Raw genomic sequence first — 17,552 nt, 5'->3', positions numbered from 1 at the left:
ATAAACTAAATACAAAGGCTCTTCTCCCTGCACTCTTCCAGACGACTCTGCCCTGGTTTAAGATTGCTGACTTGTGCAGTCGGAAGTTCCAGCACGCATACTGTCTGTTTATTTCATTTCAGTACTCTCTCTCTCTCCGTCTCTTTCTGTATCTCTATTGCTCTCTCATTCATTCACTCACACACACTTAGAGTCTTTCTGCACCCTCAGGGGTCGGTCCATCTGAGAATCTCATTCCTTTTCCTTCACCGGCCTCCTGCACAATGCAGCATTCACAGACAGCACGTCCCACGTGACGGCATCGCCAGATGTTCCCCCCTCCCAGCTACCTCCCATCCCACCCCTATTCCATATCTAAGACGATCTCCCATCAGCTAAATTCTTTACATGAACCTCCCTGCACTTTGCGTCCCAAGCTCAGGAACACTCCTATGTCCACCCGACCACCCCATCATTCCTTTCCCACTCAGGCGATATCCTACCACCAACATCTGGGTCCTGTCCTGATGTCTAGTCTGAATGTGGAGATAGTAAGCATAGGTACAGAGCAAGTTGGTGGTCCTGTATAAGTATAAGTATATATACTTTTTTGATCCTGTGAGGGAAATTTGGTCTCTGCATTTAACCCAATCGGTGAATTAGTGAAACACAAACAGCACACAGTGAACACACAGTGAGGTGAAGCACACACTAATCCCGGCGCAGTGCCTGCTACAACGGCGGCGCTCGGGGAGCAGTGAGGGGTTAGGTGCCTTGCTCAAGGGCACTTCAGCCGCGGCCCACTGGTGTAATGACCTGTAACAGACAGACAGAGAGATAGATAACACAACATTGCACAGTAGTCTACATAGGCCGAGCCTACATACATACACTGCATAATACATACATATATATATTAAAAAAGTAGAATGTATCTTTAAGACCAAGATGATAATTCTGTTTAATGAGCAATTGAGGTGTCCAACCTGCACTGTTAATTTGCATCAGTAACCCCTTGGCGGCTACCATGAGGCTGCCTTTTTCTGTACTTGCTGCACAAGAGAGGGTCTGAGTGGATCCTGTGTATGCAATTCAGATTTGGTTGAGAGCATATATTCAATTCATATTAATTATTTAGCCTAAACTCATGAACACACATAATTCTGCCACTGAACAGAATCCCAGGGGATAGGCCTATCATAGTTCGAAAAATACAAAAGAAAAGACACCTTTAAGACCACTTTAGGGAAAGTTTCTAAACTCTGTCTAACTTGGCAATGGCCTACTACAACTTTTATAATCATGCATTATTATTATAAATGTAAAATGAACCACACCCAGAAAACTGTCACTCAATACATAATGGTAAAACACAAAAGCATGTAGACTACAGTAAATGTAATCTAAAATCTAAATCTAAATGTAGACTTTTCACATGCCCAACTAGTTGTTTCTGTAGTAGGATACTTTGTAGCCATTACGGTCCATTACTGTACTCAGGAATAACTTTCTCTCCTTCAGGCTACTTGCCAGCATCATCTAAGGACTCTCCATGATATAGGCTAGTAGAGACGACATATAATTTTCAGAACCGCTTTAAACTGCATCATATTTATTGCAACATGATAATTAGGCTACAAAGATGTGTAGCAATCTTCTTTAAAGACAGCCGTCCACCGGACTTCCGTTTGTTGGACTAGTGAGCCGAGAGCCGATTCACACAAATCCTTCGTCTGATGTCAGCGTGTGGCTTCAACCAATCGAGTTCGTAGTGACGCCACGGTGGGCTGGACGTCAGGTTGCATTCATAAACGGATGTGATAGTTAAGTATTGAATGTACTGTACAGATATAGACAGAACTTGAACCATGGCGGAAGAAGACGACACGAAAATTCGGATTTTACAAAGTCTACGGGGAAAGATCTGTAAGTCCGACGAGCTGCTTGATTGTATTCAAAGTCTGAGAGTAGAGAGGGGCATTAAAAGTGATCGACATACGAAAAAGAGGGGCGCGGTGCGATCAACACACACGCACTCACATACACACAGGGAGCGAGACCCAGTCACTACTTGCTTAACGCTGGAGAAGCGTTGTGAACTGTGCTAGCTAATAACGTTAACGTTACTACATGCGTATGATATAACTCCGTTCCCAATAAACACAGCCTTTGTTACAGCATTACTAACCATGTAATTACATTTGTACTACTATCTTTTTTCAATGATGACACTTTTAAAATGACCGCTCAGACAGACATCTGAACGAGTATGCCCCTGTTCCTTATAATGCTAGCAAGCCCTCATACAACCTTGCTAACTTGCTAGCCATAGTACGAATCAAAACACACGAGATTGCTAACTAAGCTAGCTATCAGAAGCTGCTGCCTAATTATTTGGCAGTTTGTCATTATATTGCAGAAGCTTTCAAATGTGGTGTTACTACTCTATCAGGTTAACGTTACATCATGTAATTGAAATATCGCAGTTCGATATCGATAGTTACTTTGATTAAGCTGCCGCGGCTAGCAAACAGTTGTGTGAATGAATCACACTTACGTGAAATGCGGGCTAGATTGGACTCTCAGTTTTCAACGAAACTTGCGACATACTCGTGGCAGGAAGTTGTGTTATATTCTGAAACTAATAGTGGCCTGTGGATTTCTAATTAATCCCGTAAACTCAAATGACCGATGTGTCAAACCAATTCCTGACAACTCCTGCTGATATTTGGCTAGCTATCGCCACTAAAATGGCTTGATGGTTAACTTGAAGTGTGTACTCGAAGCATACTCGAGCAGAGCTGTAAACTAATGTTACATGCTGTTGGTATTGTAGGAAGTGTTGACAATAACGTTACGTGGTTAGATTAACAATTTATTACAATTCAACAGTATGCTATATGCGTCGCTGTGTACAGTGCCGTGTAAACTTTAAACATCAGAAAAGCGCAATAGTCTAGGCCTACAATAGAATGTATCATGGCCACATAACTTGTCAGAATATCTACCGATAGCTGGGAATATAGACCGTTTTCAGTGTCTCCAGCTACATCGAAAACATCTCCCAGTCGTTTTGGCCAGTGCAAGAATGACTCCGGGTAATTTTGCCTCACACAATTAATAAATGTATTAGATGATAATAAATCATCCTGATGTTAGTTAACGCAAACCCCTATAAGTCTTGTAAAATACTCCCACTATGCCCTCGTTACAGTGAAAAACCCGGGCTGCGCTAAGAACTGTTCTCGCTGTAACACAAAGGATTATTTATCCAGTTTTATCAATGAGAGCTTACAAACAAACCCGCTATCAGACCAGTCCATTAAACAACAGCTCGCATTAAAGGACTATAATAGAGGTGATTCATTTACAGTACAATTCCAGTGGGTTTCCCAAGTGCCTCCTCAACTCACTTCCTACACACCGTGTCTCTGCGCTTCATTTTGGTGAAGCATCACTGCTAATGGCCCTCTAGCTGGGCACTGAAGTAGCTATTAGTTCTCAAGCATATGAATTACATTAACCCAGGGACACAGCTACTGTTATACAAAGAGTAATGTCAAATAGGTAGCACCTGTAGTATTTGAGGTATTATGCTGTGACATCTGTGATTGAAAGCTGAGGGTATAGCACTGACAGAAGTGTTGGTGTAGTTCAGGTTGAATTAAGTTGATTAATTTCCTATTTTTAAAAGCTGTCTTAAAACCTGAACTGTCTTTATAGTTGATACATATTAACTGAGATGTGCCGAAATGGTAGTTTGGCTGTTATTGTTACTGCTTGGCAAGTCTTGTGGATTTCTTTTTAAACATACTGTAATATGGTTCAGGGAGAAATCAAATACATCATTGCAGAGATTGGTCTACAGTTGATGGGGCAAATAGTGTTTGCACTGCTAAAGTGAAGAACAAGAAACCATGTGATATCAGCATGGTGTTTGGCATTGGCATGGTTTCTTGTTTCGGAAAATGGACATGCATAGGCCACAAAGAGGTCTTGTCAGAGCCACACGTTTTGCAGTTGAAAATTGTTCTGTCCTCCATCTGACTTGGCACATTATTCACTGTTGTTTGTTTTTGTTGGGGCATGTTCCATGCTCATCTTTACACAAACCCTATTTTTATTTAATTTAGCCTAGTTGTGAAAAAAGAAAGTGCAGAAAGTAAATGCCTGTTTTTAATCCTTTTTTTCACATCAGACTTCACATCTGCAGGCTGTTGTTAGTACCTATTTTGATGTCATTTGGTGCCTACTGGTCTTAGCTATTTCTTTCCTGAGTGTACCGTCTTATTCTGTGAGTTTTCACCTGAGTGGACTGAGGAGATAAGTGACTGCAGGCTGCTCGTCACAGTAAGGGTCAGGACAGGGGGGATTATCCACAGGTTTTCTGAGCCCGGCCATCGGCCCTTTCCCTTCTGCTTAAATGTTCTTTCTGCCACACACATAACAAATGCCATAGTTATACCACGGACGCAAGGCTGGTTTGATTTGGTCGCCCTTCAATTTCTTTTGCCAGAAGGCTAGATTTTTATTTTATTTTTGCCCTTTGTATTGAGCAGAGCATCTCAGTGTGTAGAGCAGCGAACACAGCCAAAGTTAGTGTGTTATTTGCGCGAACCACTGGCAACGATTCACTGGAAGCACAGCAGAAGAGCGGGCTAACAGGATGTTATGTATGACATGCATGGATTCCTCAGAATGGGGGTGTTGTGAACACAGGGATGGACATTATTTTTCCTTCTTTCGAAAAAAAAAAGACAAACAACATTTTCTAGGTTCACTGTTTTCTAGGCAAATGAATTTTTGCGTCAGTCCTGCCAAGTCAACCACAAGTTTTGAATGTGCGCATCTGAATAAGGTTTTGACAGGATGCTGGCAGTAACCGTACAGCCACTCAACTGTGAACCAATTTATGAACTGTTTGTCCACCATGTGCGCCTGGATGCCGGTTAATTTGTTAGGCCTCCCTTTGCATCCGCTGTTTTTGTTCTTCTGCCATCATTCAGCAATTACAGCAGTATTGTCACTGGAGGCTCAGGCCTGGATGCCTGCAGTCCGCACAAGCTTAAGTCAGATCGCTTTACCGTTGTTGTCTGTTAATGTGAAGATAAGATAAGATCAGATAAACTTTATTAATCGCATGAGAGGAAATTACATTGTTACAACAGCAGCAGAAAAACAAACTGGCAACAGACAACATGTAACCATTGGGCACAAACGAATCAGACAACAATGTAATTTTGCTGACTGATGAGACCTAAATAATAGCTGTCAGACCGAGAGTGAGTAATATTTATGCCATTTTACGAAACTTAAACAGGAAACTAGCATTTTTCAGTTGTGGGGTTGTTAGTGGGTTTATGATTGTGCAAAAGCGACTCAAGTGTTGTTTCTGACGCTCCTATGTTGTTTGGCTGTCAGATGAGCTTGTATATAAGAAATAATAATGTGTAAATCAGGTGTTGTAAGGAAATAACAAGTTACAGGCCCATGATCCCAATCTCTCTTTTTTCTCATTTTAATGCAAGGCTTATAGGTCACCTCCAAAGCATAGCCACATCTATTGTTCATAGACTCTGACAGTGTCTCCTTTACACAAACAGAGCTATTTACATGCTCACGCCAGATGCAGGTGGAACACGCAGGTGTACACAAGTGTGCGCACGTATACGCACACACACACACACACACACACACACACACAAAGTCACACATACTCCTCATGTTGACTCCAGATAGTGTTTGTGCCAAATCTACAGGTGTCAAGCTGGGCATATAGTAAGGGGTTTCAGTTAGATGTGAGAGAAACTCTTTTCAGTTACAATTCAAAACAGTTCTTCAAATAGTCACAGAAAAAAAAACAGTTCTTTATTGTTACTGTATTATTATTATTATTATTATTATTATAAACACATTGGTGAACAGGACATTTCTAAGCTATATTCAGTTATTCAAAAAGTTAAGTATACAAAATAGCCTATAGCCTAATGTAATGTAATGTTGGAAGTGGAATTGTAGTATTCCCAGAATCTCTTCAATTTTAAAAATGCCAATATCGCTCGGCAACTGAATGTCATTGTAATATTGAGGTCTCAAATTCACACCCCTAGTTTCAGTGCTACGCTACGCATCAATGAGCTGTGAGGAAACTCTCGCATTTAGAGGAACTACCACCACGGGCTTCTAAACCTCTTACGAAACAGGCCTGTTCCTCTTGCTACTGATAGAGGTCCTTGCTCACTCTCTCCCTCCCTTCCTCCTTCTCATTCTCTCTCTCTCTCTCTATCTCTCTCTTCCTCCCTGTCCCGATCTCTTGTCTCCCTCTCTTTCCAGCACAACGGAAGAGCAACAATGTATGTAGGGTTTTCAGTTTAGACTCTCACATGCTCTTTATGAGTTTTACCACCCCTGGCGAGCCAGTGTACAAATTAGACTAAGAATTAGAGATCCACCGATATGGAATTTTAGGGCCGATAACGATAACCGATATTTATTGGTTTGTTGTGGCCGATACGATAAGATAACCGATAATATTACTCTTGAAAAAAAAATGTGAAAAGTGATTTGGGGAAAGCATTTAATAAGCATAATTTTATTGCAGTAATTTTACCTACCACCAAACGATGGACAGAACTCATAATAGTCCTCAATAGTACGGCAGTCAACAACATAACAGTAGCCTAGCCCTACAGTATGTGTGGCTCCTTTAAGTGAACCTGACGTCAGTGAATTGCGAGTGAGTGGCTAGAGTTTGAATCGTTTTCATTTAGGACTAAACGCTCATAAACAGCTCAGCTTGGAATAAGCTACAGTATAGCGACCAAATCAGAGTTTGTGAGGGAAACTTAGGTTTAGTTTCAACTGCGGGTAACTGTAAAGCTGAAACTCCTCAGACTGTATCTTATGTCTAGCCTACTCTGTTGCGCACAACCTGCTGCAGCAGAAATGAAAGGCGTTAGCCCCGAAGGTTTTAATAACTTATTATGATGACCTGTCTGGAACTGAAGCACGAATGGTTAGCATATTTCTAGGTGATAATACAAAACCCAAGCTAAAGTAATGCAAATATAATACTGAAGTATGAATAGTTAGCATATTTCTAGGTAATAATACAAAACCCAAGCTAAAGTAATGCAAATATAATACTAAAACACAACTTAGAACTAGGCCTACTTATTTACTCGTCCCACTAACGAGTTTGTTTATTTGTTTTCCCGACCAGCGCGGTAAAGTGCAAACACACAGGGGGCCTGTACTACGAAGGGAGCTTAACCTACCCAGATGTAACCCAGGGTTACTTTGTTAAACCAGGGTTGACAAAACCTGGTTATCTTAAGTGGTGTTAATCGGTACTACGACGCTGATTATGAAGTTGATTTGTTGAGCCGGGGTTAACCTAATTGGAGTTTGTGCGCGTTCACATAAAAGGGGCGGGTTGCAGCGCAAGTCACCACTTTCAATGATGACGCGATCACCTTATTTTACGGATGAATTATTATGACAAGTTATGAGGAATTAAAACCCACTCTACGACAAAAATCAAATACGTCGGCAGTGAACAAAGCAAGGCTGTTGGCAACGTATTGCAGATCGGGTAGCCTAAATGCCTAAAAGTAAAGTTTTATTCCCACATGTTCTTCAAATATGTGTTACGGAGGATTAGTAGCTTGCGGAATGTCTGAAATGAGTTGAAATAATTAAATAGTCTATTTTGAGTTCATAGAAAGGCCTACAGATGCAACCAGTAATAAGGATAATTGAATGTTTAAGTAGCCCCCATTGACTGATTTAGTGTATGCCTAATCCTGTGAACATTTCAGATGCAACACCATTGCAAAACGCACATGGCAGCAGGTGAAAATGAAAAACAAAAACATTATTCAGAATAGTAGGTTTATATAGTTATAGCTTGCATTAATATTTCTTAATTCTGAAAACATGTAGGCCTAGCTTATAGCCTTCACTTGGCCTCTGTTTTACAGCTAACAAGAAAAAGGTGTCTTTAAACAGTACTGTAGGAGGAAAGGCACCAGCGTGTTTTACAGTAGCAGAAGAGTTGGCCATCGCAAATAATAGTGGAAGGCCGATTATGGAGGGGGTTGAGGGAGGCATTCGGTCGGATTCTGGTGCTGTGGAAGTGTAGCCTTTATGTGCAGGGTACAGTAATATGACATTCAATTCAACAAGTTTGTTAAAATTGTCCGATTTATTTTCGGACATACAGTATTCTTGCATCACCGATGGAATACATTAATGTCCACGTACGGGCATTGCTATGAGACGTCTTCCTAGATCATCTGACAAAGATAACGAATTCCCTTGGCTGACAATATATATCTTCATAGAGAATATCTATATAGGCTATATATATTTTCTGGCGGTCTCTAAAACCGTGAGTCCCTCACGATTTGCGCTCCAATGTCGTATGGATCATCCAGGTAGGCCTACGCCGACATGTCTCGGGAGAAATTGTTAGTGGAGGGGTGGTACTTATAAAGGGTGTGGTTAACGGAAACCTTGGGTTAACCAAGAACATAACCTGGTCGGAGCAGGTTTGAGATGCAGCGTAAATTGCCACGGCAGCATACCTCGGTTAAAACCTATCCACCTTTCGTAGTACGGGTTAATCGGGAAGTTACGCCACACGTGATCAAGTTACTCTCGAAGTTACCCAGATAAGCCAGTAACCCCGCTTCATAGTACAGGCCCCAGCACAAGACGGCTCTAGATAGGACTGAGCTCCGCTCTGTTAAGGTTAAATGGCGGATCATTCACGAGAGGATTTTGAGATGCACAGATTCCCAAATGAACGCATATCCACAGATTTTGTTAGAGTGGTGAAATACATTCACACCGCTAAAGTATAGCCAACCAAGCTCAAGTAGCTCAGTGTAGCAGGACGGACCTTACGTAGGCCTAAATTAGGACTTTAAAAAATATCGGCGCAAATTATCGGCCAGAATTCTGTTATCGGACCGATAATAATATTTTCATTTTTTCACTTATCGGCTAATAATATATCGGCCGCCGATATATCGTGCATCCCTACTAAGAAATGGTAGTGTGGTGAGGCATAAACACACTCAGCGAAATGTTTTTAAAAAGTAGCTGGTTTCTCTACTCCAGCAGTTTATCATTGCACAGATACTGAAGCCTAAATTGCTGCTGCTTAGTACTCACTGTCCACATCCAGTTCACTAGCATCCATTGTGTGTGTCCTAACAGGCCGCCTCATCTACTCGCAAGAATGAACAGCTTCATGACAAAAGAGCTGCTCTCACTTTTATAGATTGTGAAGAAGTTGACAGGCCTGAAGATCGGTCCAAATTGGTCCTGTACATCTTATTTTGGCTGATGCTGAAACCCGTATAAACACTTTAACTCTGCAATGGTTAGCCCCATTTCCAGTAAAGGCAAGGCCATCTCATTTATGTTTCCTGACACCCATTAAGGGCATTTTCATTATCTGCGGGGGAAAAATCTGCATAACAAAATTATAAATAGCTTATTGTCAAATCGATGTCCAAATCTTTCCAGCGACAAGGAAAATGTCAGTACAATTCTGTAGCGGCTGACCTATCAGACGAGACGAAGCGCATTCACTTTGACCCTTACTCAAAACGGACATGCTCAATTAAACTGTGCAGCACAACAAATTACTGTTGTCCTGATTTGTTGAACCTAGATGAACACAAACAAATAGGCCTATAGTCCTATGCTGAGGGGGAAAAGGTGTATGCACACACTATGCTAAGATATGTCGAGATCACTACAAAACGAGAATTGCAGATATATCTGATAGCCTATTTCCTGATTTTTTTCCCCCTTTACACATCCATCCTGAGAGCGTTGGTTAAACTTGGTTGGAAGTTCACAATGTGTAATAGTTTTCTGTCTGATAACTGCGAAATAATTTCTGTTAGTGGACCTTCAACAGTCTGTATTCAAATCTCCCCTTAACTGTACACTGTTGCCACAGCATCAGAGCTCTCTCTCTCTCTCTCTCTCTCTCTCTCTCTCTCTGTGTCTCTTTCTCTCTCCCTCTCTCATTGACAGATTTCAATGAGGCTACAACCGATGTTGTGTTATGGAGGGTCAGGAACTAGATTTCATGGCGTTAAACAGTTGCTTGTTTGTTAATTAGCTAATATTGTGCAAAAGGGTGTTGTGTCCAGTCTTGGATGTGGGCCGAGTATGAATGGCATGTAACCTTTAACCTCTGTCATTTGACAGGCATTTCCAGAGTGACATGGCAGGGCCTGAGGAGCACTGCTCCGCACAGTGCTGTTCTGTGTGGTTCTGCACTGTGCTATGCTGTGTTGTTCTGCATTTCGCTGTTCAGTGTTTTACACTGGGCTGTTCTGTGTTCCGCGCTGTCCTGTTCTGTGTTCCGTGTTCTGTGTTGTGCATGGTGTGGGGAGGGCAGGAGGCTGTAGCAGTTGGCAGGTCAGGCGAGCGGAAGCTTAGCGGCAGCTCAGGATTTCCTATAGTTTTCCCAGCCACCTCTCCGGGATTACGCATATTAATAGCTCTTTAAAGAGCTGAGCTGTATACCTGCTTTAACACACACACACACACACACACACAAACACACACACACACACACATGCACACACAGTACCATAGACAGAGGCTACAGTCAAGCATGCACGCACATATGCATTCCCCTATATCCATGCTAATGGATTAGCACAGATTTATATACCAAAGATATACACAACACACACACACACACACACACACACACACAAACACACACACACACAGGTAGTGTGATAATGGTAGTTGTAAATTTACCAACTGTGTATAAATGTCATAATAAAGTAGTCATAAAGTCATTTGCTTTAGTCATAGATGGGGATGAGCAATCAGTCAGCATGAGCAGTCTTGCTGGCAGGGCTCCCGTTGTTATTTCTGTTGGTTTTGCAGAGGTAACACCAGGTGAGTCCAGGTGGTTGGAGTTCAGTCCGTGGCGAGAGGAAATGAATCATCGGCCGCTATTAATTAGGTTTCTTTTCCTGCTTCAGAGGAGCGACCTGTCTGTGCAGGTCGCTCTGGTAACAAGATAGACAGTTAGACAAATATGAAGATGGAGGCGAAGAGCTAAAGTGCTCACGGCTCACAAGAACACACACACACACACACACACACACACTACAATCATCTTCTGCAGGCACAGATTTTCTGTCACTTATACATTCTCCCTCTATCTTTCTCATATACATGCACACATACACACGCACGTACACATGCACACACACACAAACACACACACACACACACATACACACACACATTCTTTCTGTCTCTCTCACACATTCACACGAAAACATACTTACACAAACTCCCCTCAGCTGGCCTCACTCTGTCTCTCACATGCAAGTACGCACGCGCACACACACACACACACACACACACACACACACACACACACACACACACACACACACACAAGCCATTCACACCCACTTATGCGGCCCATTCATGAATTCTACTCTGCTGCGTAGGCTCCTGGTTAAGCTCTGGCCATCCCTCTGAATGACCCAGCCAGCTGACACAAGAAAAGAAGAGCATGTGCCGACTACATCCCCTCTCTCCCTCTCTCTCTCTCTCTCTCGCTTAGTTTCTCAGCCCACATGAACTGCTCCCTTGTCTCAGATCTTTCTTCAGTGTTGCCTGACTAAAGAAATAGTGTCGCTTGAATACAGAAAACAGTTGAGGAAGGCATGCATTAAGGCTGCATAATATATTATTTTGCAATCACATTGCAGGGCATGCAATAAAGTATGGTTTGCGCTCAAAGAAATCTCCTCAATCATTCTAGCTCAGGAGTCTTTTTTCGCTTCAAGAACTGCTACTTGGACAAAATAAGCATGGCTGAGAGCTACCAACATTTTGTAGGCTATTAGTAGCATGTATTCACATAGCTGATCTCCACCTAAAACAACTGAATAAGCTTTGTATGAGTGTTAAGGTTCCTTTCGCCTTTACATTCTCTGTTTGTAGCCTGTGAGTTTGCTTTGATAGGAATTGTAACAGGTTTACCAGGTGACTTTGTTATCAGTTTTATGAAGATTTTCCTTAAACCTTTTGGAGAGCTTCTCAGAAACAGATGAGCAGCTACAGGTAGCTTATGAGCTACCAGAGAGACCCCTGTTTTTTGTTATTCAAGTCATCTGGTGAGAAAAGATGGTCAGGGTTTTTTCCAGTATGACACAGCCCTTGTGTGCATGTTTAAAGCTATAACATTTAGCCTATTGGATTAATCAATTAGCTGTCGACTGTTAAATTAATGACCGTCTTTTATCATAATCAATGAATCAGGTACTTTACCTTCTTATTTTTTTAAGAAACAAAAGCAAACATCCTCCAATTCCAGTTATTTACATTTGAATATTTTCTGGTTTCTTGTATTGTCCTTGATTTTGGGAGTTTGAACTAAACAAGATATTGGAACAAAACAAGATATTAGGAAACACTGATCAACATTTTCCACCATTCTGGACATTCTGTGTGTGTGTGTGTGTTTTTGGGTGGGTTCTTATAGAGGAACGATAGAGATACTGAGAGAAAAAAGAGATAAAGAGAGAAATAAAAGAGATGGGAGATGTATGGGGATGTAGTGTGTGAGGTCTCGGGGGCTTGTGCCAGCTCTGTTCTGGGTGTCGTTTGCTTGCAACATGTGGCTGTGGTCTGCCTTTACTTCCGTCACTAAGCAGACTATACACAGCACCGCACTTGACGGTGCACCTGTGTCTGTGTGTGTGTGTGTGTGTGTGTGTGTGTGTGTGTGTGTTTGTGTGTGTGTGTGTGTGTGTGTAGGAGAGAGTGATGGGGAGGACCCCTAGGGAGGATGAGGAGGCAATTTGTGTGTGTCTGTTTGTGCTTGGGGGGGTTGGGGGGTGGGTGGGGCGACTGCAGTGTGGTGTTATTCTCTTCTCTTTACCTCTTCTCCTTGTCCCTGGAGAATCATGAAGAACTCGCAGGTCCCCTTGGAGGCTGGGTGCTCTTCCTGTGTGTGTGTGTGTGTGTGTGTGTGTGTGTGTGTGTGTGTGTGTGCGTGTGTGTGTGTGTGTGTGTGCGTGCGCGCGCGTGTACGTGTGTGTGTGTGCACTAAATGTTTGTCTATCCGAGCACATGCCTGAGTAGGAAACAGCAAGACACCGCTGGCAGGACGTTCTGGGTAACCACCGCTGCCACCTGCCTTTAGGGTCTGTGTGGCACAAAAGGACAAGAGGCTCTCCATGCGCTTCCCTGTTTGAACTCGCAGAGATGTTCTACAGGATGAACGCACATATTCTAGTGTGTGTGTGTGTGTTTGTGTCGTGTCAGGCAAGAGGGAGGGAGCGTTGCTTGGTGTCTAAATGTGGTTCCTGGACCTCCGAGACCTATACATCCAGGAAAAATAATCCCAGTTGAGGGATGAGCATGAAAGTGTGTCACGTTTCATCGAGGAGATGAAACCACCAGGATTAGATTTGTGTGTGTGTTTGTGTTTGTGTGTGTGTGTGTGTGTGTGTGTTTGGAAGTGTGTGTGAGAAAAACAAAGATTATTTTGATGTACAGAGACATCTGCGTACTGCCATCACAGTCTAGTATTTTGCTCTCTGTGGTGTTTTTGAAAGAGGCTTTTCTCTCCTTATTTTTCTCACTCCCCCTCACTTTCTCTCTCTCTTCCTCTCTTTCTCTCACTCTCTCTCTCATGCTCTGACTCTCCCTCTCTCTCTCTCTCTGTGTTGTTAAGAGCGCAGGCTTGTGAATCAGAGCGGTGCTGGAAGGCAGGGGTGTTCTGGGAGGAAGTTAGCGCTCCGCGCCTGAAACCACATCTTATAGCAGCGAGCCTCCGAAGCGAGGACCGCATCCGCCTTCGCCACGCCATGCTCCACCGCGGCCGCCTGCCCCTCCGTCCGCCCAGTCTCTCTGACGCTAGCACAACTCGGCCTTGCGCTTGCTTAACTTCCCTCACCCAGTGCCAAACGGCGAAAGGAACCCGAGTCATCCCTAGTCTCAGAGGCACTGTTGCTGAACTGGGCTGAGGTTTAGGCCAAACAGCAGAGCACTGCACTGCCACTGACAAACACATTTGTAGACTCCGTTTTGTGATTGAAGTGGCTCTTACATTTGCATTGCTTTGATATTCACAAATGTAATTCTCACTGACACAAAGGAAATTATGCAGTTGTGTAGGCTACATTTTGTCTCAATAGGAGACAACATATCCTGATAAAGCAACAAGCCAATTCATGTAGGTGGAGAGGAATTATTGGAGTGGGCAAGTGGCCATGGACAAGATGAACTCTAAATGTTCTTCAGCTTGATCAGTCTGACCACATACGTGAAATGTGTGTTTATTTATTCGATGGTCTTTGTTGATCTGGGGGGGGTTGGTCTTGTGACTTTCTGAATGTAAACAGGATTTCACCATCATAATTCACAACGACAAGCAGTATATCACACACACAGACATACACATCCTGCAGTGTTGGAAGTGACTAATATGTTGTTTGTTAAGAGAAATACTGCTCTGTGTTACTGTTGCATGCACACTGTCGTCAGGACCACAGCATCATGGCATTCTCCGCACTGCCAGCTATCACCATACTGTGTGTGTGTGTGTGTGTGCGTGTGTGTGCGAGTGTGTGTGTGTGTGTGTGTGTGTGAGTGTGTGTGTGTGTGTGTGCATGTGTGTTTGTGTGTGTACATGTGTGTGAGAGAGAGAAAGAGAGTGTGTGTGTGTTTGTTTGTGTCTCAGTCATTGCTATAGGAAACGATGCAAATACCACAGAAAGATGACAGTGCCTTAGCACACAGATCCAGTCTGATCCCTTGCAAATGACTATGTGGACAGTCAAGATTGGATTTGAACAATGGGATTAGGGAAGCAAACTGGAATTGTCTTCAATGTGAACATAATCTAATAAGATACTAAGCCAAAGGTGCCATGCCAATAGACACTGTTTAATAAAATAAACATTAGGTCACATAGGAAATAGTCTCCAATGCTTGACAAAAGTGGCCTTCATCACTAATGACACCAAAGATATAGGCCTAGGCTATACTTTTTGGTTAATGAGATTTTGGTGGTTTGTGTATAGTGAATATCTCAAGAAACACTTTGAAATATGTTAGCTGTTGTATAGCAATGTGAAAATGTGCCATTATACTGGATATGTGGTTGCAAGACTGTAGTCTCACAGATTAAAAGAAACCTTCAATGAAAATCTCCATTGAAGAAAGTTTTTAGTCCAGAACTAAAATTAATCTATGTGCAGAAAAATGGATTATGATACTTAGTCCTAATGCTCAAAGGCTCAAGATTGCATTTGTATCTATAACATACACAACTGAATGGCCTGAATGGGCTGAAACAATTCATAACATCTAAACAAAAAACTCAACATCATGGTCCTACCTAAGGCCACGGTAAATAAAAAAAAAAAATCCTTTTACATAAAATGTAAATATACAAAAAGCACTTAGCGCTTTATAGACTGTTGTGTCAAGTGGCATTGAGAGCTATTCATGCTGTTTGTTTGTGGTGGTAGTTACCATTGAGAGAGTTGCAGGAAGTGAAGGCTTGCCTGTTTTTGCTGTGTTCACATGTGATCGCCTGCTGCAGAGCACCATGCCTGTCTGACTGACCTCAGTGTTCTGACCTTCACCAGGTCAGGTCACCAGGTAGAGGATTACAGTTCCACAAAGTCAGTGGAGAGAGGGTTGAGGTTACATGCTGCAGGTTACATGCTGCAGAGGTTAGATGCTAGCCTAGCATCTATGCCTTCTGCATTTAGTAGTTAACTACTAAGTAGTGAGAATGTGGTTATGTGACATGTGTCCCGGTTGATCCGGAAAGGAAGGTCATCTAGTGATGTTATGTTATAAGCCCAGCGTGGGGCAGTGAAGTCAGTCAGTGCTGGTGTGGTATGGGGCTGGACTCGGCTGCCAGAAGCAGCATGGCTCACCTGTGAAACTACTTTACCACTAAATCAGCATTGCAGATGTGGCCTGTAAATGGCTGCCTTTGAGTGAAGCCATGACATGAAGTTGAGATCTTGTCATATTTTTGTCCTAGCACCAATATAGGGCCGTGCCATGAATTCCAACGATTATAAAAACAACATAATCAAAATATAACGATTGTTTTTGTTGCATTCCGTTTTACAACAATGCTCTCGTTTTGTCTTGAGTTATAAATCCAGCACACACCTTTTGCTTTACAGTGGTAACTGTTGTATACATTATCTTTTTTTGCATGTGTTTGCATATTATTTGTTTTTCAGTTGAATTATTTAATATAATATTTAAAATGGATTTTAATTCACTGTTAAGTTTTTAAAAATGGATGGAATATGTTTCCAAAATCATTGAGTATGAGTAATCATCGTGTTAATGAATCGTGATCTCAATATCGAACAAAATACTGATTATGGTTTTTGCCATTTCAAGCAGCCCCAGCACTGCATACTGTTTTCTGATAATAAGCAGCATTTTCTAGTTTTTGCTGCAAACCAGCCAATAATCTATGAGCACCATAGTGTGTCCAGTAGCTAATTTGTTTGTTGCTTGTAAAATCTCACATAACATTTGCACAGCTTTGTATTGATGTTAGTGGATGAATGATGACAAGACAATATCTGTATGACAGTAATATATGTACTGAGACATACGGTGTGTTGCATTGTGATTTGTAATGGCATACTGAAAATGTAATAATGTCTTTGTTTTGTTTTGTTTGTTTGGTGTAGGTGAAGCAAAGAACCTAGGTCCAAGCTCGGGGCCCACGCGATTGCGTGACGTCTCCACCTTCTGCACCATCAGCCTGGACCAAGAGGAGGTGTTCCGCACAAAAGTGTTCGAGAAAACCTTAAGGTTAGCCTCTACAAACACAACCTACGCTCACACATAAACACACACACACACACACACACACACACACACACACTCACTCACTCACTCAGACTGGCGTGTTTGCCATGTTTTTATGGTCATGCTTCTTGCTTTGGTAATTTTCTAAACACTTAACTATGACATTGTCCAGACCCGTGAAGTCTAGTCAGAGACAAAGTTAAGAACGTAACTAGTGCTGTCAGTTAAACGTGTTATTAACGGCGTTAACGTAAATCTATTTCAACGGGGTAAATTTTTTATCGTGAGATTAACGTTCTTTTTGGTGTAACAAACTTTGTAGTTTTTTCACAAGCTGTTGCAACAACTAGTAACGTTAGAACAACTACAACACCACACTGGATCTAGCTAGACCGTGCTGCATGTACACGCCCCCTTTTAGGGGAAACCTATGCTGCATAGAAGTGGGGAGCGAAAAGGGGTTATACTTACTAAATCTTGAAACAAACGTGAATAAAAGGCACAAAATAAGGTTGGTGTAAGAGTTATCTGTGTGTTTATGGGATTATTGTGACCATTATTTTCCTATTTTTTGCTCTTTCCAGTTTAACCTACTAACAGGAGTGTCACGAATGTAGGCACAGTCAAACTGCCCGTGGCTGACTATAACTAAGTTCGGCAAGCTTAACTTTACATGTCATAACATCAACTAAACATAAGTCACACAT

General features: G+C 42.2%; 1 protein-coding gene across 3 annotated transcripts in view; it reads left to right on the top strand.

Annotated features, from left to right (window-relative positions):
* Positions 1-1,778: 1,778 nt before the first annotated feature.
* The window catches only part of rasa2 (RAS p21 protein activator 2), a 54,403-nt gene continuing 38,629 nt past the window's right edge, over positions 1,779-17,552 (top strand). For all 3 annotated transcript variants that reach the window (XM_042063684.1, XM_042063683.1, XM_042063682.1), the window contains exons 1-2: positions 1,779-1,905; positions 16,725-16,848. In XM_042063684.1, the coding sequence (XP_041919618.1) occupies positions 1,848-1,905; positions 16,725-16,848 (182 nt within the window). In that variant the 5' untranslated portion in view covers positions 1,779-1,847. The remainder of the gene's footprint in view (positions 1,906-16,724; positions 16,849-17,552) is intronic.

The sequence above is a fragment of the Alosa sapidissima genome, chromosome 15 (genome assembly GCF_018492685.1).
Source record: "Alosa sapidissima isolate fAloSap1 chromosome 15, fAloSap1.pri, whole genome shotgun sequence".
Taxonomy (NCBI): Eukaryota; Metazoa; Chordata; class Actinopteri; order Clupeiformes; family Clupeidae; genus Alosa; species Alosa sapidissima.
This window is presented reverse-complemented; position numbering and strand designations above follow the sequence as displayed.